This window comes from Mus caroli, chromosome 14 (assembly GCF_900094665.2).
Source record: "Mus caroli chromosome 14, CAROLI_EIJ_v1.1, whole genome shotgun sequence".
In the NCBI taxonomy this organism is placed as follows: domain Eukaryota; kingdom Metazoa; phylum Chordata; class Mammalia; order Rodentia; family Muridae; genus Mus; species Mus caroli.
In genome coordinates, this window is record NC_034583.1 from 24,664,544 (window position 1) to 24,690,475 (window position 25,932).

The 25,932-nt window shown below is 51.7% G+C and overlaps 1 protein-coding gene across 1 annotated transcript; it reads left to right on the forward strand.

The window, feature by feature from the left end:
• Positions 1–25,419, forward strand: Ogdhl (oxoglutarate dehydrogenase like). Its single transcript, XM_021181391.2, has 24 exons — positions 1–108; positions 1,902–1,970; positions 3,820–4,024; positions 5,013–5,183; positions 9,652–9,754; positions 9,956–10,071; positions 10,217–10,371; positions 11,177–11,323; positions 12,796–12,886; positions 14,876–15,055; positions 15,188–15,316; positions 16,648–16,827; positions 17,332–17,484; positions 17,992–18,094; positions 18,562–18,690; positions 19,400–19,550; positions 20,576–20,703; positions 21,687–21,865; positions 22,075–22,146; positions 22,228–22,353; positions 22,455–22,527; positions 23,701–23,864; positions 24,002–24,156; positions 24,811–25,419. Exons 3-24 carry the CDS (start codon positions 3,821–3,823, stop codon positions 24,932–24,934), a joined length of 3,033 nt encoding a protein of 1,010 aa, XP_021037050.1. The 5' UTR covers positions 1–108; positions 1,902–1,970; position 3,820; the 3' UTR covers positions 24,935–25,419.
• The last annotated feature ends 513 nt before the right edge of the window (positions 25,420–25,932 follow it).

The following is a 25,932-nucleotide window of genomic DNA, read 5'->3' on the forward strand; positions in this document are numbered from 1 at the left end:
CGTGTCACGTGACCTAGGTAATTGATACAGCGCGCCGCTCGCGACCCTCCGCTCAGTCCCCGGACCTTCAGCCCCCCGGACCGCGTGGCCCGGAACCTCGGCCAGCCGGTGAGAGCGGCGGCGCGACCCCCGTTCCTGCGAGCTGACCCCTCTGCAACTTGATCCTAGGTCCTGGGGCAGCGCTGCCCACTAACCTCAGCCAGGCCCTTGGGGAGGGGGTGGGGTGTGGGGGGGTGGGGAACGGGAACTTGACCTTGGTCTCTCCCTAGACTAAGTGCAGCGTTCCTTAGGACCCCCGGCCCTTTGTGCGTGTCAGCAGGTGAATGCAGATTTCGTGGGAAGGAGTGATTTGCCAACAGTGGGGCTTCAGGCCGGAAGGCTACAGCNCCCCCCCCCCCCACTGTTTGCCGTAGTGGCCTGGAGAGGAGCCTGCCTGGTACTCTTCCAAGGAGAGGGGGGCTGCCCAGAACCGCACTGAGGTTGAAGAGGTTCCAGGGTTGCATCTGGCGGGACATGCAAGCAGCTTCGAAGTCCCAGGACCGGCCCTATACTTGTTTTTAACTGCGGTCTGTGCTCCCACTTGAGAAAACGGAGGCCGACCAGATATCTAGGTCAAGTAGTTTGAGGTCTCAGCCATCCTCCCGCACTCAGGATGAGCCCTAAGAGGACTTATCTGATTGACCCTAAGGACCATGCTCTTCCAAGACCCAGCGCTGAAACCCCCAGCCCTACGGGCTCCAATCCCAAGCCAGTCTGTGGATCTCCTCTCCATCCACCAGTAACCTTCAACAGACCTTACCCATCTTTGTACACGCCCCAGTTCTGGGCTTTAGTTTGGCTTTTCCTTCCTCCCTGTCAAGAAAGTAAGCTTGCACCCCGACCCCCATCACTCCCTTCTGCCTAGCTCTTTGGAGTTCTACATTCTCCAGTCAGGCAGTGAGTTCAGTTTCTAGTATAAGACAGGTAGAAAGACAGAACGCAGGCTCTGCTACTGCGTGCTGCTTCAGGGTTTGGGGGTAAGGGGGCCTCCCTACTCTGACCTCTACTAACTGATTTTCCCAAGGGCAGTTTACAGAGCAGCCCTCCCCTGTGCACCACTGCAGGAGACTTGGTCTTAAGTTGCCTGCCCTGGTTCTGACTGGATGACATTGTTCCAAAAAGGATGCTCCCAAGATCTTCCCACTAGAAACTTACACAGGGCACGTTTTAGGGTGTGCTTGCTGCCATCCTGCCCTGTATGAGCAGGACCTAACAGGGCTAATTAGGGCCTTGGCTATAGATTTGGAGCTCAGCAAAGCTCTGGGGTCCTCAAGACCAGCTGGCATGGGGGCAGGAATGGCTGGCATCTCCTGCCGGGTTGGGTGAAGGCCATAGCAGTGTCTGGCTGCCCAGAGCGTTCTGTATTTGTAAAACACAGTGTTCCAACACTGGGCCAGGCTGAATACAGCCAGGCCTTGTCCCTATCTGGCCTGGATTGTCCTATCACCTTGTGGGGGTAAAGCTGGCAGAAGGAGCAGTTGGGGCATTGTCCCAAGGAGATATCAAGTGGCCATGAGGAAGACACAGGCCCTGGAACAGACAGCGGGTCACTCTCCAGTTAGTGCTCGCCTCGGTGCTCCTGACTGTGTACCCTTACTGTGCGGAATGCGGATGCTGATCCCCCATGGCTGTTCGGGTTCTCCTGATGTCACCACGTTTGACCCTAGGGCCCATGCTGAACCTTTGGAAACCTACTGCTGCTCCAGGAGACCCAGCCCCAAGTGGCTCACTAAGGGACCTGGCTACATTAGCTCAGGGGTTGGAATGTTGGAAGGGAATCCTGGGGCACCTGAGGTTCAGAGTTCTGCCACACACACCCCTCTAGAATGTCTTTTCTAGTTATTAATTTTCTTCTAATTCAGACTTGCCACAGGTCACCTCAGGAAATCACCATTCCTTGGCTGAGGAACTCGCCTGCCCCTCCAGCTCAAGTGAGTTTGCAAGGGTGAGGGGAGGTAGCCTAGGAAAGCCATGCCTGCCCTTTGGTGGACTTGAACCTTTGCAAGAACTCCAGCCAGTGGCGTCCTGACTTGGTTTAGCTGGTGGCAGGGGTAGGGTGGAGGGATGCAGCTGGTGGACAGTTGGCTGGACACACCTAGGAGCATTGACTCGGAACTAGTTCTAACCAGGACCACATACCCTAGAATGTAAGTGTCCTGGGTCAGTGAGTTGTATAAGGGCCATGGACTCTGATGGGTAGTTCTAGGCTGTACTCTATACTGAAGCTTGGACTCTCCAGGCAGAAGAACACTATTCAGTATTCAGTAGGAAGGATCTGCTTCCTGGAGGATCTACCCCGTGGAGGCTGGGGCGGGACTGGATGGGACAGGAGAGGACCTCCCACTCAAAGCCATGGGGAAAGGAAGGACAACAGAGGTCCCACTTTACTTGGGGTGGTAGGACCCTGGGACAGCAGGGGGCTCAGTAGGTCTGAGCAGGGAGCCTGGTAGTTCTCTACGAGTAGAGGAGACCTTTAAAGCTCCTAGGGGGGGGGTTGGGGAGAGACCCATTGAAAGCCTGCCCACTATTTAGGTTTCTTCCTTGGGAAGGGGCAGGTAATTTAACAAGTGAAGAGAACCCAGCATTCTGTTTTCCTAACCTGGGTGGCCCCGACCTGTAAGTACCCTGGGATGACAGCTACCTTGGGTGGTATTTGTCCAGAGTGTGAGTTCTAGGTAGCTTTTGGGAACCACAGAAGGCGGCTGTAGCAGGGATCCATCACTGGGCTGGCTTCAGTTCTGTTTCCACCACAGGGACCCACAGTCCTCACTTCTGTGAAGTGGGGCTAAGGTTGGGTCTGGGCTCCTGACCTTTGGCTTTGCCCAGGAGGATGGATACCCTGACTTAGTATTGCACTCCTAATGAGTCACCGGTCTCTTCTGGCCAGTGATCAGAGACTCCAGGGATAGTGGGGCTTGTCCTTTCTCATCTGTCTTAGTCAGGGTTTCTATTCCTGCACAAACATCATGACCAAGAAGCAGTTGGGGAGGAAAGGGTTTATTCGGGTTACATTTTCCACATTGCTATTGATCACCAAAGGATGTCAGGACTGGAACTCAAGCAGGTCAGGAAGCAGGAGCTGATGCAGAGGCCATGGAGGGATGTTCTTTACTGGCTTGCTTCCCCTGGCTTGCTCAGCTTGCTCTCTTATAGAACCCAGGACTACCAGCCCAGAGATGGTCCCACCCACAAGGGGAAAACCTTGATCACTAATTGAGAAAAATGCCTTACAGCTGGATCTCATGGAGGCATTTCCTCAACTGATGCTCCTTTCTCTGTGATAACTCCAGCTGTGTCAAGTTGACACAAAACTAGCCAGTACATCATCTTTCTGAGCCTTTGCTCCTCAACGCCCTTCCCTGCCTTTTTTGACGATATACAGCCACCCCAGTGCCTGGAGGAACCCCTGCCCCATTTCCAGGGTGATAGGCTATGTGCCCATTCTTTTTTTGGGTTACTGCCATGATCTGAGTGGGCTCCAGGGCCTGAGCTAGGTTCCCCCTGAAGCAGGGTTATGTATAGGGGGAGCCTAGGCTGGACAGAAGGGTAGGAGCACTGGGAGAAGACCCTGGGAGAAGGTTACTGAGCTGAGACCTCTTGCTTGGAAATGAAGCTGAATGAGATAGGAGTGTGTCCCCTGTGTCTCACCTTGGCTTAGTCTGAGGCCACCTTTCCATGGGACCATAGGTGTTAGGAGTGAACTCAGACATATCCGAGCTTCCTCTTGACTGGGTTCTGTGATTTGTGTTTCTTTCTCTCTTTCTCTTTGTCCGTGTTCAGAATGAGCCAGCTGAGGCTGCTGCCATTCCGGCTGGGGCCACGGGCCACCAAGCTCCTGGCCACACGGGCTATCCCAGTGTTCAGTGGGTGCAGGAGGTCTTCTGGACCACCAACGACCATCCCGAGGAGCAGAAGTGGAGTCAGCTCCAGTTATGTGGAAGAGATGTACTTTGCCTGGTTGGAAAACCCACAGAGCGTTCACAAGGTTGGCACCTGCATTCTGCATTTTATGGGAAGGAAGCTGCAGGGCTGGATGGGAGGATGGGAGGATGGGAAGATGAGGGATTTCAGAGAACCAGCCCTGACCTCAGTCCCTGTGTATTGTGTGGGGGAGAAGGGAGAGGCTTCTTGCTTTCTTACTGATGATGAAAGTGTGTGTGAGTCCACCCCACTTGATGGACCATAGAGAGCTCCTGCTTGGTATGCCAGAGACCTGCCCTGCCTGGTTATGCTAGCTCTCTCCAGATGGGCTCCTGGCATGAAATTAAGAAATAAATGCATATAGATGTGTCATCTGATAAGCTAATATGCCTTGATAACTAGAAGTGAGATGGGAGAAAGAGCAAAAGTCATGTGATCCAGACGCAAGCAGCATGAAAAGTCAAGAGGTCCCTCTTAGCTTGCCACAGGGTTTGTCTGTTAGTTTCTTTCTGAGATTTTTCTCTCTGTAAACGTTTGCAAACACAACAGAATTTTCCCCCTTTCCCATCAGCGTGACAGGGAATGATCCTGGCTGGGCTTTTTTTTTTTTTTTTTGGCTTTCATTTGGTGATCTCAGCTCTTTCCATGTCAGTACAAGAAGAGCCCCATTGTTTTGTTTGTTTGTTTGTTTGTTTGTTCCTGCCTACGTAGTATTCTATGACATGGATGTCACCTGTCCCCAGTAACAGACTTCAGGTTCACATCTTCTCTTGATTTCTGTGAAGAGTGCTGCAGAGTATACTTGTGTCTGTGCACACAGCTGACTGTAGAAAGAGTTTTCTAACATCTGTGGGCAGATGTTCCTGGCACAACTGAACCCACATCCTCAGGAAAGCTGGGGTGTGTAAGGGACCTGGGCTAGTAGAAAGGTTCCCTGAATAGAGGCTCTGCAAAGTCCCTGAGCACCGAGGTGCCAAGAACACTGAATGCTTTGGGGGATCCCAGCTCTTCACGACCTGACCCAGCTGGGTTCTTTCTTCTTCCCTACCTAGTCCTGGGACAGCTTCTTCCAGAGAGCAAGTAAGGAGGCCTCTGTGGGTCCTGCTCAGCCACAGCTCCCAGCTGTTCTCCAAGAGAGCATGACATCAGTGTCGAGCTGCACCAAGACCAGCAAGCTGGTGGAAGATCACTTGGCCGTCCAGTCCCTGATCAGGGCCTACCAGGTGAGAGAGAGATGGAGGATTGGGGGCGGGCGGGGCGGGGTGCAGGGAGTCTGAGCCCTAATGTCACCTCCACTGAGAACCAGCCTTTGTCATGTGCCATTTAGAGCTTTTGAGTGTATTGTTTTGCTGGCTTGTCTGTTTCTCCGCGCTGTCGTCATCTTGCACATGATGGCCTAAGTACCTAGAGGAGCACTTAGTAGGTTGCATTTAACCTTAAGTGACAGAGGAGCACTCTGACGCTTGATAACTGTTCTCTAGTCCGGGCATTCCAAGAAACGGGGACTGTTTGCAGCAGGAGCTTCATTAGTGAAGACGGAATGAATTAATAATTTACCAGACACAGCTCCCCCAGCAGCTGCTCATTCTGGAGGCCTGGGCTCTCTCACACCGGGTTCCCTAGGCTGGGCCCGGTGGTTGGCAGTGTGTCTTGGTGACGGTCCATGTTCTCTCAGCTGAACAGGACTAATTGGAGGCCTGCACTGGTATTGATGCTGTAACAGGTGCAACTATTGAGGATCTCTGTGGGAACCAGTGGCAGAAGGCATTTGACAAGGGAAACGTGGCATGCAGAGGGTGATTCTAGGGGTTCTGGGCCCTTGAAGAGACCTAGTGGGAGGAGCAGCGAGCTACTACACAGACCTGGGAACATCAAGGCATTGGCAAATGGAAACAATGTGCTGTCCCCAGCTAAGCATCCTCTGTGTGGGAGTGTGGAGTGGGAGAGAATTCCCTGAGCACCTGGTGCCCAAGGGTCACAGGGGACTCTTACTGGCCAGAGGACCCAGGGGCTTCATGCAGCACAGTAACTGTTATACCAGCTGAGCATCCAAAAAAAAAAAAAAATTGATGAACTCCAAAATCTGAGACTTTTTGAGGACCGATGTGACGTCACAAGTGGAAAATTCCACGCCTCGTCTCATGGACGGGTTGTAGTCAGAACGCAGGCATCCTGAGAACATTGCCCAGAACCACATTTCAGCAGTGCATACAAGGTGCTGGGGAAACAAACACATTTCATGTTTAAACTTGGGCCCTTTCTCCAACATATGCCATTATGTCTGTAAATATCCCCAAATCAAGAAGAGTGTGAAATGCCAAATGCGGCTGGCCCCAAGTATTTCCAGTAAGGCATCTTCCAGTTCATTGTGTTTTCCTAACTGGGTGAAAGACACCTAGTGACCTCATGGGTGATCTTGACAAGAACAAGGACGGTCACACTAGAACTGTCTTGTGTGGAGATTGACATCTCGGATGCTGCTTAAGGCTGGTCTTATCTCAGGATGAGATGGCCTTATCTCAGCACAGTGCTCAGTCCTTTCCGTTCTGTGCATGTGGTATGTGCACGTGAGTGTGCAGGAGTGTGTGTGTGTGTGTGTAGGCCAGAGCAGGATGCCTGGTCTCTTTACCTCTTCTTTATTGCCTTGAGATAGTGTCTCACTGAGCCAGAGGTTCATCGTTTGGGGTAGGATGGTTAGCCAGCAAGCTCTCTGGGTCCATCTGACTCCACTAATTTTAATGGAGGTTACAGACCCACAAAATCATGCCTTGTTGTTTATATGGTTTCTGGAGATTTGAACTCACTTCTCATGCTCTTAGCCACTGAGTTCTCTTTCAGTACATATTGTCCTGTAGCCCAGAAGTCTGGCTTCAAACCAACTCTGTAGTTAAGGATGCCTTTGAACTCCTGATCCCCTTGTCTCTGTCTCACACGGGCTGAGATGTAGCCATGCACCACCATATCTGGCTTGTTCTTTTTTTTTTTTAAATTAGCCAGTACCAAGCTCATGACTTGTGGACTTAGGCATTCCCTGTTTGCAGTAAGGTACAGGAAAGCGACACGTTGCCGTCGCTGATGTGTCTCTCCTGAGCTGGTACTGCAGCTCCATCTCTGGTTTTGTATTTCTTGCCAGGTTTTTTTACCTGTAGAGGTTTTCTGAGCCGGGGCTTCTCTGCCCCACTCCCATGATGTCATTTTCCCGATCCCATGGTGTCATATCCCCGGTCCCTTTGTCCATGTAAATGAGATCTGAGCTCTAGAGGCTTCACCCAGTGTGGACTTGATTTTCCCCAATCAGCTTCTTATGTGGCTTTAGGGCAGTGAGCAGCCTGAGGTACTTGTCACAGGACAGCTCCCCTGGTCCATGGTACACTGAGGTGCACATTGCACAGCAAAGGCAGGGTTAGTTAGGGGGCGCTTTATTTTCCCTTTTATTGACTGATTTTCAAAAGTAAGATGTTTTGTGCATCCTTCATAGGTAACCAGTGAAGGTTGTCGTCGTCGTCGTCCTCCTCCTCCTCTCCCTTCTCTTCCTCTTCTCTTCTCCCGCCTTCTCCTCCTTTCTCCTCCTCCTCTTTCTCCTCCTCCTCCTCTTTCTCCTCCTCCTCCTCTCCTCCTCCTCCTTTCTCCTCCTCCTTTCTCCTCCTCCTTTCTCCTCCTCCTTTCTCCTCTTCCTCTCCTCCTCTTCCTTCTCTTCATCTTCTCTTCTTCTCCCTCATCCTCTTCCTCTTCTCCTGCCTCCTCTTCCTCCTCCTCTTCCTCCTCCTCCTCTTTCTCCTCCTCTTTCTCCTCTTCCTCCTCCTCTTTCTCCTCTTCCTCCTCTTTCTCCTCCCATTCCACCTCTTCTTCCTCCTCCTCTCACTTAATAGTCTCTCCCACTACTGATTAGGCTGACTTTGAATTCATGATCTTCCAGCCTCAGCCTTCTATTGTTCGATTACAGGCATGCACCACCATACCTAACTTTCATATATATATATAGTTTCATGTGAATGAACACACTTAAGTGTTAAACCTATTAGATGGTTACAGTGTCTTTATTCCCAGCCCTGGCAGTGACTAGCACCCCTTTGCCATACTTAGCTTCATTTGTCAATTTGACACACCTGGGAAAAGAGAACTTTAGCTGAGAAATTGCCTTGATCAGATTGGCCTGTGCACAAGTCTGTGGAGCATTTTCTTAATTGCTAATTGACACAAGAGGGCCCAGCTGACAGTGGGCAGTGGGTCTGGGCTGTATAGGAAAGGTAGCTGGGCAGGGCAGTAAGCAGTGCTCCTGTCCTTTGATCCTCCCCGTGGTTTCTGCTTCAGTTCCTGCCTCCCGGTTCTTGCCTTGAATTCCTGGCTTCCCCTCCCTTCATCCCGGCTCTGTAGGCTAAATAGCCATTTCCTCCCCAAATTGGTTTTGGTCAGTGTTTTATTATACCAATAGAAAAAGAACTAGAATAGTGTTATATTTTTCCCCTTTCCGGAATCGGGTTTCCTGGGAGTTGAGTCAATTGCAGTGATGAGAACTGGGAGCTGTGTGCATTTTAGAAAGATAGCATGCATTATGGATTTATTTTAATGCAGCTATATACTTCAAATGCAGGACTAATGGTTTGACCTCATCCGTCTTACGGCACCTTCTCCTTTCAAAGATGCCAACAATAGATGTTCTCAGAGATGCCATGCGGTGGCTTATGTGATGTTTCCATAGCCCACACGCAACAGGCTTAGAATAACAATTCCCTACTGTTGCTACTGATTGGCAATAGGAAAGTTTATGAGTTTCCCCCGTAGTTCTGCATGTCTTTAGGGAATATTCCACTGGCCAGATGGAAACCTCCTTCTGTGCACAGACACGCTGCTGGGGTGTACACTGTGTGTTACATCTTAATTTAGTTTATAATTAAAGTGTTTATAGGGTTTCAAAGTCAAATCTTCAAAATAAGGTATTCTTAAAAAGCCTGGTTCTTTGAAACCTTATACCTTCAATCCAGCTTTTACAATTCCTATATTGTCCCATCTCTATGTACAGTAACTTTTCTTACTTCAGGGTTTCTTTTTAGTTTATGATTTCTTATAATGCCTATATGCATTAATTTTTGAAGCCCCCTGCTCCATCTTTTAAATGTTCTCCTTATTATTCTTTATTACTGTTGTGTTTGTTCATGCACAAGTGCGGGTATGAGAGATTGTGGGAATGGTTTCATCATAGCAGGTGGGAATTTTCCTCACTCTTGGGTGGGTTTTCCTTGTTCATGTGTCAGACGCTTTGGAAATTCACACTAATGGTGTATGGCATATAAAACTTTGGGTGGCCGGGCAGTGGTGGTGCACGCCTTTAATCCTAGCACTTGGGAGGCAGAGGCAGGTGGATTTCTGAGTTCGAGGCCAGCCTGGTCTACAGAGTGAGTTCCAGGACATCTAGGACTACACAGAGAAACCCTGTCTTGAAAAACCTTTAAAAAAACAAAACAAAACAAAACAAAACAAAACTTCGTGTGTAGGTCTTTGCTTATATTTGCCAGCCTCGTATTGTGTGTTTGAGATGAAGCTCCCACCGTCTGCCATCAGGGGATTCACTGGTGAGTGACCCCACAGTAGGATGTGTCACAGCTCAGAACTCCAAAGCTGGAAGTGGGGTGGGGTTCTGAGCCTCACATGGAACACATATCTGTCCAGCCTTATTACTCTTCCTTTTCCTAGATCCGAGGCCACCATGTGGCCCAGCTGGACCCCCTGGGCATCCTGGATGCAGACCTAGATTCCTTTGTGCCCTCGGACTTGATCACAACCATTGATAAATTGGGTAAGAGCTGGGATCCTCCCCTGTCACCCTGGTGGCCCAGTGAGGAGTTTGCAGGCCTGAAGCCTAGCTGAGCCCAGCGTATCTCTGTTCAGGGCTTCCACACAGGTGTCAGGGTGGATGCATCAAGTCCTGCCGAGATGCTCTCCACCCCCCAGCCCAACTTCAGTCTTTCTTTCTATGCTGCCTTGGTCTCTTTTCCAGCCTTCTATGACCTGCAGGAGGCTGATCTGGATAAGGAGTTCCGGCTGCCCACCACGACTTTCATCGGGGGCCCAGAGAACACTCTCTCTCTTCGAGAGATCATACGTCGCTTGGAGGTGAGCCTAGGAAGGCTTGCCTGGCTTTGCTCGGGAGCCCATGAGCATGTGCAGAGGGATGGAGGGAGCTCCCTTTTTAGTCTCACACTCTGGGGCTATCCCCCTCTTGCCCGTTCCTCATAGACTCTCCTCCTGTCCCTCTTAGAGCACCTACTGCCAGCATATCGGCCTGGAGTTCATGTTTATTAATGACGTGGAACAGTGCCAGTGGATCAGACAGAAATTTGAAACTCCTGGCGTGATGCAGTTTTCCGTTGAGGAGAAGAGGACCCTGCTGGCTAGACTGGTGCGCTCCATGAGGTCAGCACTACCTCATGAACATTCTGCATGGCTGGAGGGCCATGCTTGGTTCCTGTGGCAGGGAAACTAGCAGGGCCTAGCAAGGGAAGGCAGCTGACTTGCTCCCACTGCTGAAGCCTGCAGAAGCCCTTAGGCAAAACATCAGGACCATATGCTCAGTTAATGTGACCATTAGAACCACATAGGTGGGCGGGGATGGGACTGCAGAGAAACACTGCAGCAGAGGTCGCACTGAGCATGGGCAGAAGTGACACCCTGTAGCTCTAGGAATGACATGATAGAATACTGTCCCCGGCATGTGGGTAGGGGTAGCGTGAAGGCACCCCTGGCAGGGGCAGTGCATTACTTCCTAAGGATGCCTTGGAGGAGGGGACCATCTAGAGCTGCAGGGTCCTGGAGGTGCACCAGGCTAGGCTGCTGGGTGCTGAGTGACTTTCTGAGCAGTGGGGTGTGGGCTCACCTTAGGCATTGGCAGGGTAGAGGTGTTGGAGGCTTGCAGGAGGGTGGTGGGCGGGAATATGGAAGGATAACCTCTTAGGGATGTTTGACTGTGAAGAGGAGAGAGTGGTATTGGGAATGGGTGGCACCTAAGGTTTTGGGAAGACTCCCAAGGTGCCATGCTTGTCCTTTATGTTGGTTGAGTGTGACATGGTGTCTGGGCTGGGTCCTGGACTATACAGGAAGGAGGTGACTTTGTCCTTCCTGTGTCCTGGGCATTTAGCTCCCAGTGCTTGTGAAAAGCCCCCAGGAACCCCAACCTTGTCCCTTTCTACCCATTCCCTGCCCTTCCCTTTTCCCCAAACAGGTTTGAAGACTTCCTGGCCAGGAAGTGGTCTTCAGAGAAGCGGTTTGGCCTGGAAGGCTGCGAGGTCATGATTCCCGCTCTCAAGACCATTATCGACAAGTCTAGTGAGATGGGGATTGAGAACGTCATCCTGGGGATGCCACACAGGTAGGGCCACTGAGTCCCCTCACCATGATGCTTGGCAAAAAAGCAAGGACCTTGGTAGGTTCTCAGAGCCCCTTTTCTGGCCTGTTTTTTACAGCAAGAGCCAGATACTTAGCCAAAGCCACATGCAGCCAGGCCCATTCAGATTCTCTGGTTATGTTGCTGCTTTCTCCAGGAGGGGCAGGATCTCAGACTGTGGACCATATTGTGTTCAGATCCTGTAGATGGGAAGAAGTCAAGGGTGTGTGCTTAGGGGTGTATGCATAGACGGCTCTGAGTTGGCATCCCTTGGACATAGGTCTGTAGAGATGGGCACAGTCAGTTTCCCAGCTTAAGGCGACTCTGTATTTCCCTTGACAAAGACTTTGACTTTCCATTTGCCAGCAGTCTGTGCGACAAAGAAAGCCCTTATGTGATCTAGAAAGCTGTTTGTGGTTGTGCTAGCACAGGACTGTAATGTCTAATGGACTCCAGATGTGTGGGGTGGACGATTTCTGTCTTAGCAGGCCTGTCAGGAGTCTGAGGCTTGTCTCTCACGGTCTTTTGAGGGGTCCCAGGGTCTGGTAGGTTAAGCAGAGCTGTCCCGGTAGCCATGGTGACATGGGACACATGGCTTCATGCCTCAGGCTACTAGAACAGCAGGAGAAGATAACACCTGGAAGACAGATGGCTCAGGCATCTGCTGGGTAGCTATTTGCCTGGATCAGAGGGGCCCTTCTAGGCCAGTTCAGGCTTCCATGGCATAAATGGTAACCCCAGGGCTGTGAAGAGCTTTGCCCAGAGCAGCTGAGGAATGTTCTTTGGGCCTGATTGTCTGTGGGAGCAGTGTGTGGAGGGGAACTGACCGGGAGGAGGCTCTCCTTTCCTGTGTGGGGCTAGGAGTCAGGCTTAGGGTCACTGTTACCCTGAAGCTAATGGGTTCAGAAGGGAGTTTTTTGAGTCACTTAAGTGTTCCTATCAGGCTGGTGCCCACCTTGCAGGAAGTACCTTGAATAGTAAGTTCAGGCTGGGCTGAAGAATCTGGTCTGTGGCTGCCTGTTATTTCTTAGTATTTTCCCCATCTGAGTCCCCTCACTGCTCCATCCTGATCAAAGCTGCTGCTGGCTGGGCTGGAGGGGCATGTGAGCCTTAGCATACTAGATTCAGTGTGTGGGAGGTGCCTATATAATGGGGCTGGGTCTTTTTTGGTAGGGGAATGAGTAGGGACATGCTATAGGTGATTGGTGGCTTTCTGCCCCTCCCCAAAGGGCTTGCTAAATCATTGATGTGTGCAGGGAGTCTGAGAGAAGCTGACATACTGGGACTACTCCAGGGCCTGGTATATCAAGGCAGGATGGGAGGATTGGGCTTTACTTGGGGACCATCAGGAAGGGTTCTGATAGGTTTAATGGCAGGTAGGGAGAATGGCTGTACTTGGCCAATGTCAGAAAGAGACCATGGTGTCAGGTGACAGCCCTGGTCATTCTGGTCCTCAGGGGCAGACTGAATGTGCTGGCTAACGTGATCCGCAAGGACCTGGAACAGATCTTCTGTCAGTTTGATCCCAAGCTGGAAGCAGCAGATGAGGTGGGTGTCATACTGTTCCTGGGGGACCCCCAGAGGGCCTGGTGTTTGGGCTGGGAGATTTTGGGACTTGAACTGCCAGGCTGACAGGCATGGAAAGAGTCCCAGGGACTGGGATGCTTGCATCAGGTCCCTCAGGCTTGGTAAGTAGGTGCTGCCATGGACCCTCCAGGCCAGCCTTACTCTTTCCAGCCAGTGGAACTGAGGCCCAGAGAGGTGCAGGGGCTTCCCAGAAGTTTCTCCCTTGAGAGTTTGTAGCTGAGCCTTTGCACCCACAGTTCTTTTATCAGCCTCTAGTGACTTGTTAGCTCCAGAGAGGCATGGGTGGACTGATGGTTTCCTGTGCCCTTGGCCCACCCTGTAGCTTGTATGCCACTGAGGTTCTTAGCCATGCCAGGCCCTCAGCCCTACTGCCTGCCTTCCTCTCCTTTGCTTCATTCAGTCTCTAGCTAAACTTCTGGACCTGGACATTTTGTCTGTCCTTCCTCTTCTGTGTCCCTTTGCTTTGTCTCTGGCCTTTTTCATTCCCCTCCCCCCATTGTGTGGTGTGTGTGTGTGTGTGTGTGTGTCTGCATCTGTGTGTGTTGTGTATGTGTCTATGTTGGTGTGTTTGTGCATCTGTGTGTGTGTCTGCATTGTATCTGTGTGTAACCCCATGTGTTCATCCATGTCTACAAGTTCATCTGTTTTTCTTTCAAGACTGAGGGAGGGACTTTGTCTCTGAAGCCCTTACCACCCAGCACAGGTGTTTAGTTTGGTTAAAGAAACTGGTCCAGGAGTACCTGGCTCATGGTGCCAGAGCAGGCCTGGTGCCCACATGGCTGGCTTCCAGCCCAGGATCTTCCTGCATCCTGTTCATGTCACTCAGCCACCTTCACACCTTTAAGCCTCTTTTCGCTCCTCAATAGAGACGTCACAAAGGGCCCTGCCCCAGAATGGTGTGAGGAATTGAAGAGATGATTTGGGGGAAGAAAACTGAAATTTTTGTCTGAGTAGCACCTTTTTTTTTTTTTTTTAAGATTTGAAAACATGTAAGTATTGTTGAAAGGAAAAATATAATTTGAAAAAGAAATGGGACATTATTTAAAGAACATTTAAAACTTCATCCGTGTGGTGTGCCCGTGCATGCTTGCCTGCATTTGTGGTGAGGTGTATTCTCTGCAGACACATATATTTGTCCAGGAGCCATGAGAACAGCTTGGGGCACTGTAGGTATCTGGCGGTTTCACTCACCAAGTTGCCTGTGTTCCGTGCCAGCACGTAACGAGCTTGGCTTGTTGGCTTCTTGCAGCTGCAGTGTTCAGTGTCAGGACTCTGCCTGCTGTAGCAGGCACCCTCACCCTGCAAGCGAGCACATGACTGTAGCTGTCAGGTGCCGCCTGAGAAGTGCAGGAGCCTGGGCAGGGAGCAGACCCTGCGGAGCCTCCCCTGGGCCCAACCACAGCACGTGCAGCTCACAACTGTTACTCTTTCTCTGTTGGTTTTTCCTTTGCCAATTGGATGGGTGCAAAATGATTTAATTTTAACATACTTTTTGAAATGAATCAACTATTTTGAATCTCTGTGGTTCTTGTTCTGAAAAATCCCCTTCATAGCTTTGGCTTATTTTCTTGGGACTTTGGGATTTGTCTTTACTAATTACAAAGCCATTTTGCATATTGAGATCAATTAGCTCTTGCCCTGCATTTGACATACCAGCTTGTTTTCCTCCTTGGTACTGTGCCTGGATTTTCTTCCCCTTGCTAATGGAAGATTTGCCCTGGCTTAGCTATCTTAACACGTAGGGACTTTATATATTGTTTAAAAAGTATGCTTTCTCTACTCCTAGATCCTAAAATATCCTCTAACGTCTCTTGCATTTGATTTCATTGGTGTGAGGGGTAAGGTACCATTGAGCTCTGGTACATTCTAAGAAGCCTGGCAAGTCGGCTCAGCATGGTCACGAGCCACACTGGAGGTGGTAGGTTCATCATATCCCACCCTTACCCTCAGGGCTCTGGTGATGTCAAATACCATCTGGGCATGTACCACGAGAGGATCAACCGTGTCACCAACAGGAACATCACATTGTCACTGGTAGCCAACCCTTCCCATCTAGAAGCTGTGGACCCCGTGGTACAGGGCAAGACGAAGGCAGAGCAGTTCTACCGTGGGGATGCCCAGGGTAGGAAGGTAAGTTGTTCTGGGTCCGTAGAGTGGCACCTGGAAATCAGCCTTTGAGAACAAGGCTCTGATGGAAGAGGAAACAGGGTGTGCTTCACAGGCTGGGTGCAGGAGCCTGCTTGTTTATGCCCTGCCATTCAGGTCATGTCTATCCTGGTCCATGGGGATGCCGCCTTCGCTGGCCAGGGGGTCGTCTATGAGACCTTCCATCTCAGTGACCTGCCTTCTTATACCACTAATGGCACAGTGCACGTTGTGGTCAACAACCAGGTAAGGGAGTCGGCTCAGTACCAGGCTGCATGCCCATTCCTAGAAGTCCAGGTTGTGGGTCCGTGGGAAATGTGAGGCAGCCGTGGTGTTCATACCTCTGCCCTGCAACTTCCCAACACATGTGACTTCAGGTAGAAAACCTGATCCTTAGACTGGCAGGAAACCTCAGGCAGGGAACCAGACTCCAGCCTTGTGTCCTAGTCTGAGAAATTGGTAATACATAACATATATGTACTGGAAACACATCTATACACGTTACAGACAGTTTTATAATGACTGGAGGTTACACATCCATAGGCTCAGTTGACTATGGATCCAGACCAGGTATGGTGGGTACGTGCCATTCCAGCTGGTCCTTCATGGAAAGTTCATGGACAGTTTGAGCTATGTAGTGAGATTGTGAAAGTCCAGCAGGAATCTTGCCTAGCATCTGTAAGCCTTGGGTTTGAGCCACATCACACACACACAAAAGTAACCAGGAAAACCCGAAACACTAACCTGTGCAGAACACCAACAGGCTTTTTTATTCCTTGTTCTCTAAAGTTTATAATATAGTGACTATTTACATATGGTTTACATATATTAGGTATATGATTAAAGGTGTAGAGACAGATGTTGGTTCTATGCAAATGCTGTAGAATTGTGTATCTAGGCCTAGAGTCCTGAAAAAGTTCTCCCAGGCACCTAGAGACACCATAAGTAGCAGCCCAGAGGACAGCACAGGGGCTGGCTGTGTAGCTGTAGGTGACCTTGGGCTCCCCTGAGCCATTGGTCTTGGTTGGTAGTCATGTTCCTTCCTTCCAGGCAGCAGAGTCTCATACAGCTAGAAGCCCTAGGTTCCCCACCTCATTTGCAGCAGCATTTAATCTTCCTCGAGTTTTGCTGGGGGCAGGACTTTAATGATCTTCCTTATAGACGAGGACAATGAGGCTGGGAACCAAAACATCTTGCTCTGCAGTCACTCTGGTGGATCAGATCCGCAGGCCCATGTGTCTGTGCAGCACAGAGGCTGGTAGAAAAGCGAGCCAGTCTCCCTGCTGCAGCCGCTGCCAACCCATAGCAACTGCTGGCATAGCTGGTCAAGGACTCATTGACTGTTAGCCCTTCACGTCCCCTGTGTGTCCTAGGTACCCTGATACCTCCCGCCCCCAGCTCCCTGATTTGCCTGTCACCGTATGTCTAGCCTAAAACAAGCAGGAGTTGTGGACACAGCAGTATATGTCTGTAGTTCCAGCTACTCTAGAGCCTAAGATCGGAGTCCAGACCTAATGAAATCCTGTCTCAAAAAAGAATACACAGAGGAACACATCTGGCTTCTCCTGCCCTTGCAGATCGGCTTCACCACAGATCCCCGAATGGCTCGCTCCTCCCCTTACCCCACTGATGTGGCACGGGTGGTCAATGCACCCATCTTCCATGTGAATGCAGACGACCCAGAGGCCGTGATCTATGTGTGCAGTGTGGCAGCTGAGTGGAGGAACACCTTCAACAAAGATGTTGTTGTAGACCTGGTGGGTCTGGGGTCCTGATTGAGGCCAGGGCAGGGGTGGAGTAGATGGCTTATTCCTGCTATGCTGGGTATGATGGGTGTTTTGGGGCGTGCAGGAGCCAAGGACGGAGTGAGTAGCCCATTCTGGCTTGCCAAGAAAATCGGGTGTGTTTGAGGGTGCTGGTACCAGAGCAGGCTTAGTAGCCCGTCCTTGTGGGTAGCTAACAAACCAGGTGATTTTGGCATATGGAGGCTCTTTTCTGCTGTGCTGATCAAGCTTGGTATATTTGAGGGAGTGGCCTATCTTCATGTATGGTTAGGGCTTCAGCACTGAGGGCTAGATGCTTTTAGACTGAGGATTGGTGTTACCAAGAACCAACCGTCCGTGCAAAGGCCTAGGCGTGGAGCATTCATTCAGTGACAGGGGAAAGCAGGTCCTTTGGGATGCTTCAGATTGGACCCTGGCCTGTGTGTGCACTGTGCTCTCAGCCTGTAGTAGGGACTGAAGCCCTGGCTGCCCATGCAGGTCTGTTACCGCCGGCGTGGTCACAATGAGATGGACGAACCCATGTTCACGCAGCCACTCATGTACAAGCAGATCCACAAGCAGGTACCCGTGCTGAAGAAGTATGCAGACAAGCTCATTGCCGAGGGCACCGTCACTCTGCAGGAGTTTGAGGTAGGTAGGTGATGAAGGAGTAGCTGATGTTCCCTGTCTCCGAAAGTTTCTGGTTTTTAACAGGGCACAGGAATTTAGGCATGGGTACACCTGGGTGTGCAGTGTGACCTGGGACAAGCCAAGTTTCAGGCAGGAAAGGGATCTTTCTGTAGGGATGTCCTGTAACTATTCTCTAAAAGGTATTATATTGGGATCGTGCCTAAAATTGTTATAAACATGTTAATCCTTCTGCCTTTATGGTAGACCCTCTGAAAACAAGGTGAGAGTCTCTCCTCTGCCTCCCTGGATCTCTTTCTGTAGCACACTTTGGGCTCTTCAGGCTTTGGAGTATCTGTCCAAGACCAGTCTAAACTCTGAGGTCTAGGCCTCTGACCATGGCATCCCTATGAACCAAGAAACAGAGTTCTAGAATCTGTGATGGAGACCAAGGCTTTTGAGTCTGGGCTGACTGACCCTCTTGGATGCTTAGTATATGACTGTCTGTCCACATCTTCCTCTCCCTTCCAGGAGGAAATTGCCAAATATGACCGTATCTGTGAGGAGGCCTACGGCAGGTCCAAGGATAAGAAGATCCTGCATATAAAGCACTGGCTGGACTCCCCCTGGCCTGGTGAGTGAGGAACACGCAGCCAAGTGAGCCCTTTGAGCCTCCTTTAAGCATTGGTGCAGGCAAAGGACTGCAGTGACTCTGGAGAGCAGCCACTGCAGAGCTAGAAGCTGAGGCTTGTGCCTGGCGTGCAAGTGTGAGCTGTTCCTGCAGGTGGAGGCAGGCCAAGGTGGCCTTAGAGCAAGTGTGGCTATCTGTGCCTCGCCAGGGATGGAGGTGGATGGTACTGGAGGTGTCTACTAAGAGGGTCCCTCTGGTGGGGCCAAGATAGGCCAGCTGTGACCTCAGGGGATTATTAGGGCAGGTGTAGGTGCTATGGCCGAGCCTTTTCATCCATAGCAGATCCCAAGGGTGTATACTGATGTCTCCGGAGGGAAGGAATTGCAGCCTTCCTATCCTAGGACAGAAAACTAACCAGGGGTGTCAAAGTCCCCTCACCACGGGAGTATGAATGGAGTCTGTCCCCTCAGGCTTCTTCAATGTGGATGGGGAGCCCAAGAGCATGACATGCCCTACGACGGGCATCCCTGAGGACATGCTGACCCACATTGGCAGTGTGGCCAGCTCTGTGCCCCTGGAGGACTTTAAGATCCACACAGGTAAGGCTGCTGTGTAAGCCCCAGCATGGTTACCCTCAGAGCTGACACTGTAGCCCTCAGAGAGAGTTGTTGGGATACCAAGGGAGAACAGAGATTGTGGCATGGCCCCTGCTTAGCCTCTTGGTCTCCTGGTTTGGCTCAGAGCCTCATATGGGCCCCTTCCCATGTTCCTAACTCCACTCCCAGTGGGTATGGGGAGTTAGGCATTTGTGGATATCACATTCCAGCTGGGTTCCAGGGTGAGCTCTTAGACTGGAACATTGAAAAGACAGCCTCTAGGGTAGCCCTGGGTCATTTAAGAGAACAGAGAAGCTTGTCCTAAGATGTCTGTGTCTCTTCTAGATAGCTTTTGGGAATGCAACTCTCAAAGTATGCATGAGGTACCCACTGATGGCACCCAAGCTTAGAGCTGTATTCTGTGCACATTGCAAGGGTCTTGCTGGGTGTATGGAGTTTATTAGCTCAGTCTCCTCTTCTGGAGAACAGGGACAGTCCTCTCTGGAAGTGTCATAGAGAATTCTGACCCAGTATATTACCACTTCCTCCTTTGGAGAGGAAGCTCAGATCAGCCCTGGTCTGGCTACAGGCTAGGGAGAAGAGTCTGAGGGGACCACCCACAGCCTTTGCTTTCTCACTGAGCCCTCACCCCATAGCTCTGGTGCTTCAGCCATCCAGGCCTGAGGCTGAACCGTGTTCCTCATCCTCACAGGCCTCTCTCGCATCCTGCGTGGCCGTGCAGACATGACAAAGAAGCGCACAGTGGACTGGGCCCTGGCAGAGTACATGGCCTTTGGTTCATTGCTGAAGGAGGGCATCCACGTGCGACTCAGCGGCCAGGATGTGGAGAGGGGCACATTCAGGTGAGGCTGAGGCAGGCTGGGCCCTGGGCCCTTGGGCGCTGCTCTTGTCTTCACTGAGACCATGGATCTCATAACTCAGCAAAACACAGGCATCCCAGGGTTAGCCTTAGAGATCTGAGGTAGACCTGGCTCTGCCTCTCTAGGAACCCGGGAGGGCGGGGGGTGGGGTGGGGGTGGCGGCATTTGTCTGGCTAAATGCATAGTCAGGGCCAAGTTTTCAGACGGTCCTTTTCCTGACCCTCACATGCTGACTGGTTGTCCCAAGCTGGTAGTCACTTGTGGCCCTCAGGAACCTTTATTTCTGTAACTGGTGACCTTTGTCAGCCTAGAGTTCCCTCCTTGCTGCCTGAGTTTTGGAATCTGAGTGAGGACACATATTTCTTCTAGGTTGGGATCCTAAATATTCAGAGTCTTGGCTCAGCGTCATGTTCATTGGCTTCCAGGACCACAAGCCATTTTTTCCGTTCCCGGAGCTCGTTTCTGCCAGCCTTTTTTCAGCTTGGACCCAGGCAGCCATCAGCTGCATCCTGAGCTGCATGCCAGTGTTTGTTGGGCTTGGGCCTCAATCTGGTGGCCCACTTACTCTTTCATCTTGGGGTCTTCCCAGTGCTTCCCATGGATCTCATAACTCAGCAACTCCTCTGAGCCTGGACAGGGCAGGTGTGGTGGTTGAGATGGTAGGACATGTAGGAGATGTGACCTGCTGGGATCTCAAGGGCCACCCTGCTTCTAGGATGCTGGCAAGGCAGATCTCACTGGTTCCCTCTGTGGTTGAAAAGATAAGGCATGAGACATTGTAGCTTTCAGATCTCAGCCTGGCACCCTTGGTATACTGTGTGGGTCGCTGGCAGGCAGGAAGCAGGGCTGGTAAGACACTGGGAAAGGAACAGGTTGTTGGGTAACCTTGGTGTGGCCATTTCATAGGACCTTATAGGCCTTTGGGAACATACAAGACCTACCTACCTGCTGCTGCCCGTGTGACAGCCTCCTTGCTCTTGTCCCTATCCTGACTTCTCTCTCCCCAGCCACCGGCACCATGTTCTTCATGACCAGGAAGTTGACCGGAGGACGTGTGTCCCGATGAATCACCTGTGGCCTGACCAGGCCCCGTACACTGTGTGCAATAGCTCCCTCTCAGAGTATGGAGTTCTAGGTGGGTGGGGGCTCACTGGCATGCCTCAGGGTCTGGGAGGGCAGGTGGCCTCGGAGACTGGGAAGGAGGTCAGAGGTACTAGGATGGTCCTGAGGGATTGTGGCTGGACTGTTTCTTCCCACAGACATTTGGGAGATGAAATCATGTCCCATGTGGTCCACCAGGCATCTCAGTTGGGGGAAAGGGACATTTGCTTGGTTTTCTTTTCTTTCTGTCTACTATTTTTTTGTTGTTGTTGTTTGGGTTTGTTTGTTCAAGACAAAGTTTGTTTCTCTGTGTAACAGTCCTGACTGTCCTGTAATTCGCTTTGTATACCAGACTGACCTCAAATTCACACAGATCCACCTGCCTCTGCTTCCTGAGTGCCGGGACTAAAGGTGTTCGCCACCACGCCCAGCTTGCTTTATTTTCTATGGGATACCTAAACTCTTTCCCTGGATGCCAACCACAGAGGGTCTGTACAAAAGTCCAGGACAGCCCATAGCAGAATGCAGCTACTGACCACCTAGCAGGAAGCCCGGCCATGGACACATGGTCTTAAACCCACCTCTCTCCTGCACCCCAGGAGCCCAGTGTTGAGGTTCGCCTGTGACTCTACGGGGACATGCCTCCCTTCAGCTTACCTGAAGCCAGCACCCTTGCCCTCTTACTTCTGGGGTTCAGCCCCACCTGTGGGAGTTGCCTGTGGGCTTATGTACCCTTCCTTCATCAGGAACTTTGTGCATGTTTTCAGGGGTCTATGGGGTGTCCCCAAGGGCCACATAAAGCTGCACATGACAACATATGGTGTAAGAAAAGCATGCTTCCACATCCAGGAACACACAGCCAGGCCTTCGAGGCCCAGCGAGCCTCTGCCTTTTTCTGGTTTATTGGGAAGGTCTGGCTGGGACTGGTAGCATATACTAAGGAAAGGCTGGGTTTAACTGGAACCACTGCTACTTGGTGACATTGCACTGAACTCTGTCTTGGTGTCCTTTGCCTAGGCTTTGAGCTGGGCTATGCCATGGCCAGCCCCAACGCCCTGGTCCTCTGGGAAGCTCAGTTTGGTGATTTCCACAACACAGCCCAGTGCATCATCGACCAGTTCATCAGCACTGGCCAGGCCAAGTGGGTGCGGCACAATGGCATCGTGCTTCTGCTGCCCCACGGCATGGAGGGCATGGTGAGGGTTGGGGGCCCTTGCAGGCCTCCCACAGGAGGGCAGGGTCACCCCTTGGTCCCCTGAAGAGCTTTTCAGGCCGTTGGAACTTGTGATCCAGACTTGTGGGCAAGGCGGGAACAGGCACAGACAGGGTTAATCTGCCCCTTGCAGCCTCCGGGCACTGCAAGGCTGAGTTCTGCAGGCTCAGCCTGGGTCACGTGTACTTTCAGGGTCCAGAGCACTCCTCAGCAAGGCCAGAGAGGTTCCTGCAGATGAGCAATGACGACTCGGATGCCTACCCAGTGAGTGCTGCCTGCTGTCCTCAGGCGGGGGAAGTAGAGTCCAGGGTAGTTCCACTCCTAGCCACCAGATGTTCCCTGCAGGTGTTCACTGAGGACTTCGAGGTGAGCCAGCTCTACGACTGCAACTGGATTGTGGTGAACTGCTCCACCCCAGCCAGCTACTTCCATGTGCTGCGCCGACAGATCCTGCTGCCCTTCCGCAAGCCTGTGAGCTGCCCTGGCCTTTTAGCACCGCGACGGTGCAAGGGTTGGATGTGGGAACCCATAGGAGGATAGGAGCTACTGGCAGCTGGCTTTTTGCCTTCCAGCTCATTGTCTTCACACCCAAGTCTCTGCTGAGGCACCCTGATGCCAAGTCCAGCTTTGACCAGATGGTGTCCGGTATGTGTCTGCTCTGGGCCTGGTGGGCCTCCTTCACTAGGGTGGTGACCTGTGATGTCTAGTGGCTGATGTGTGGATTCTGTCCCTGGAGCGCCCCTGTCTTCTCAGCCTCTGTCTTCATTGTCCCTCCGCAGCTCCTGGCCTGGTCCTTGGGAGATTGGTACTTTGGCTAGATCAGATCATTTGGAATAAGCTCCAGGGTCCAGGGAGTTGGTGGGCTCTCTTACCTGTCAGTTAGGGCTGGCAGGAGATGAGAAGCTGGCAGAGCAGTGTCTGGTTTGCTGGACACTGAGTGCTGCTCCCTCATTTTCTATCTCTAGTTTCATTCATGAACCAAGTAGACATCACTGGGAACCTGGCTGACCTGGTAGGGAGGCAGGGAGGCACAAGAGTGAAGCTTGTTACCAGCAGCAGATCTGACTTGGCTGAGTCCTGAGTAGAGATAGACAGGATCTAGCTAGGTCAGGGCCTCAGCAGCGTGGACACTTGAGGGGTTTATTGTTCGTTTTTTATTTTGTTTTCATCTATGCGTCCATTATGGGAAGGCAGCTGTAGTGGATAGTCAGATCCACTAGTGCGACTACCCCCTGGGAGACTGGTAGCTCTGTCCCTACACCTGGCAGCAGCTGCCCTCTGTGTGTCAGTGCCCTCAGAGGGGTGGTGATACAGGGACATCACAGCAGCTCTCTGAGGAATTTTACAGCACGTTGACTTCAGGAAGGAGAAATGGCCAGGGCTGGGAGATGGAGGCTCTGCTACGGGGCTAAGGGAGGAGTGTACAGTGACCTCCCAATAGCTTACCCTAGCATACAGGGGCTGAGTGCCATGTCTAATGTGGGCACAACTGGGGTGGGAATACAGATCTGGAGCAGGATGGTGCTATCCTGGGCCCATCATGTTACCTTCTCTGTCCCTCGGGCCCTTTCCACTCCTGTACCCCATACCTTGAATGTGTTTCTAGATCTCTGCTCTTGTCCACAGACCTGTCTCCCCTCTCCCTCTGACAACATCGTCTGTCCTTTAGTCCATCTTTGGGATCAAAAGCCGTCTAATGTAATCAGCCTGACTTGAATCAGCTCAGTAGCTGGGAGTAGCCCAGGGATGGTTGGTGTGCTCAGTGGCCCATTGCCCTTCTGGTACTAATACCCCTGAGGTACCTGGTCCATTCTTTAGGAACTAGCTTCCAGCGGCTGATTCCGGAAGACGGCCCCGCAGCACATTCTCCTGAGCAGGTCCAGCGGCTCATCTTCTGCACGGGAAAGGTGTACTATGACCTGGTAAAGGAGCGCAGCAGCCAGGGCCTGGAGCAGCAAGTGGCCATCACACGCCTGGAGCAGGTTTGCCGAGTGTCCTGCCACTGTAGTAATAGACAGGCCCCTGGCTCTGTGGTGTGTGGGCGTGATTACCGAGCACAGAGCAGGCCCTGCACACGTTGTCCCTCCTTAACTCTGCCTTTGTATCTCTGCCTCCCCAGATCTCTCCATTTCCTTTCGACCTGATCATGCGGGAGGCAGAGAAGTACTCGGGAGCTGAGCTGGTGTGGTGTCAGGAGGAGCATAAGAACATGGGCTATTACGACTACATCAGTCCACGCTTCATGACTCTCCTCGGCCACTCCCGGCCCATATGGTAATGGGCTAGAGAGCTCAATATCTGTCTCCCTTCTCTGCTAGCCTGCACTGGTTCTTGATCCTGGCATCCCTATACTAGCTTTTTCTGCCTTATTGGCAGTGCCACCGAGAACTAGCCTTCTCTGGCAAGCATTTGAGTCCCTACAGGTTCCAAGCTCTCTGTCTACAGGCTAGCATATCAGGGTTGGGGGAATTGCCAGTGGGACGACCTTCAAGGATAGTAAGCCTAAGGATTCTGCAGCAAGTATCAGATTTCAAACCCTCTTGTGTGACTCAGATCTCCACCCTTTAGTCTTAGCCCCTGGCCGTGGCACTGCCAGAAAATGATAGTATAGCAGTGTGTGCAGGCCAGCCTCCTGGGGGGCTTGCAGGTGGCAGCCACTGCTGCTCAGTGTGGCCATTTTGGTCTTCTCGAAGATGGTGGCAGGGATGAGAAATGTGGGAAAAGCCAAAGGTCTGTGGGCTGTGGCATGGTTATTGTCTCCATGGTCACGGAGTGGGCAACTTCTGGGTCCTGTGGCTGGGTAGCTGAATTTGGTGTAGGCCCACAGTGCAACAGCACTTACTCTAAGTAGAGGACCACCCAGACAGGCAGTCTTCTTCATGTGTGCCGCCCTACCCGGCCTTCCCTGAGCTGACTCTCCTCCTCCAGGTATGTTGGCCGGGACCCAGCAGCCGCACCAGCCACTGGAAATAAGAACGCTCACTTGGTGTCATTGAGGAAGTTTCTGGATACCGCCTTCAACTTGAAGGCCTTCGAGGGCAAGACGTTTTAGAGTGATCTTGCAGAAGGAGGTCTTATCTGGAAACTCTGGGCCCCAGATGAACCACATTCATGTAGCAATTTGGACCAAAGAGTAGCGCTGCTGGCTTTGGTCTGTTATTTCAGAATTGGTCAGGATCAAGGATTAGCTTTCCTCAGATGGAGGGGACATAGATGTGGTATTTCGCCAGCCCTGCTAACCTTTTTTTTTTTTTTTTGGTGTGGTGGTGGTTTCTTTAGCTTTACTAGTCATGTCTCTAGACAGCCACTGGAGCCATATAGGGTTGTGCCCATCCTGGCAGACTTAGTTGCCGATCACCTTGTTGTAGCCATCTCATCTGTAGATTCAGAGATGCTCTCTGTTGTGCTCTGGAAGTAGAGAGTCCAGCAATAACAACAGGTAAAGCTCAGCCACACCGGGAGATGCAGCGAGATGCAGCACATGCGTGCGAACCCAAGCAGGAGACCAAAGCGCAGAGGAATAAAGACATGCCTGAGAAAGCCCTGCTGGCCTCCTTTCCTACCGTGGAGCTGGGGGAGGGGTGGCAGGGAGAAGAACAAACCTGGAGAGATGATGTCTGAGCCACAGGCAGGGCTTTCCCGCTTCTCCCTTGCCGAGTCTGCACCTGCTAACGTGCTGGGGGCAGGGCGTGGGCACCGGAGGCGGGGCGTGGGACCAGGACTTTGTACAGATTGTCTGTTGGTGTGTCCCTTTCCTAGAGTGTCTCCTTGGAACTAGATGCCGGGACCTCCAGGTGCAGCTTCATGCCCTGTTTGGGAGAGATACTTATGGTTCCTTCTATTTTTCCCTCTTTCCTTCCCTCTCTTTTTTACGGAATCCAAGGTCTGACACATGATAGCATGTCTACCACTGAGTGACACCTGTAGGCATGGTTTTATTTTTGTTGTGGTATTTACAGTCTCACATGTGCAGGCTGGCCACTCTCTCCCCTACCATCCCCGTGCTTCTTCTCTCTTCCCCATCCTCACAGATTTCTCTCTCAAGTTCGC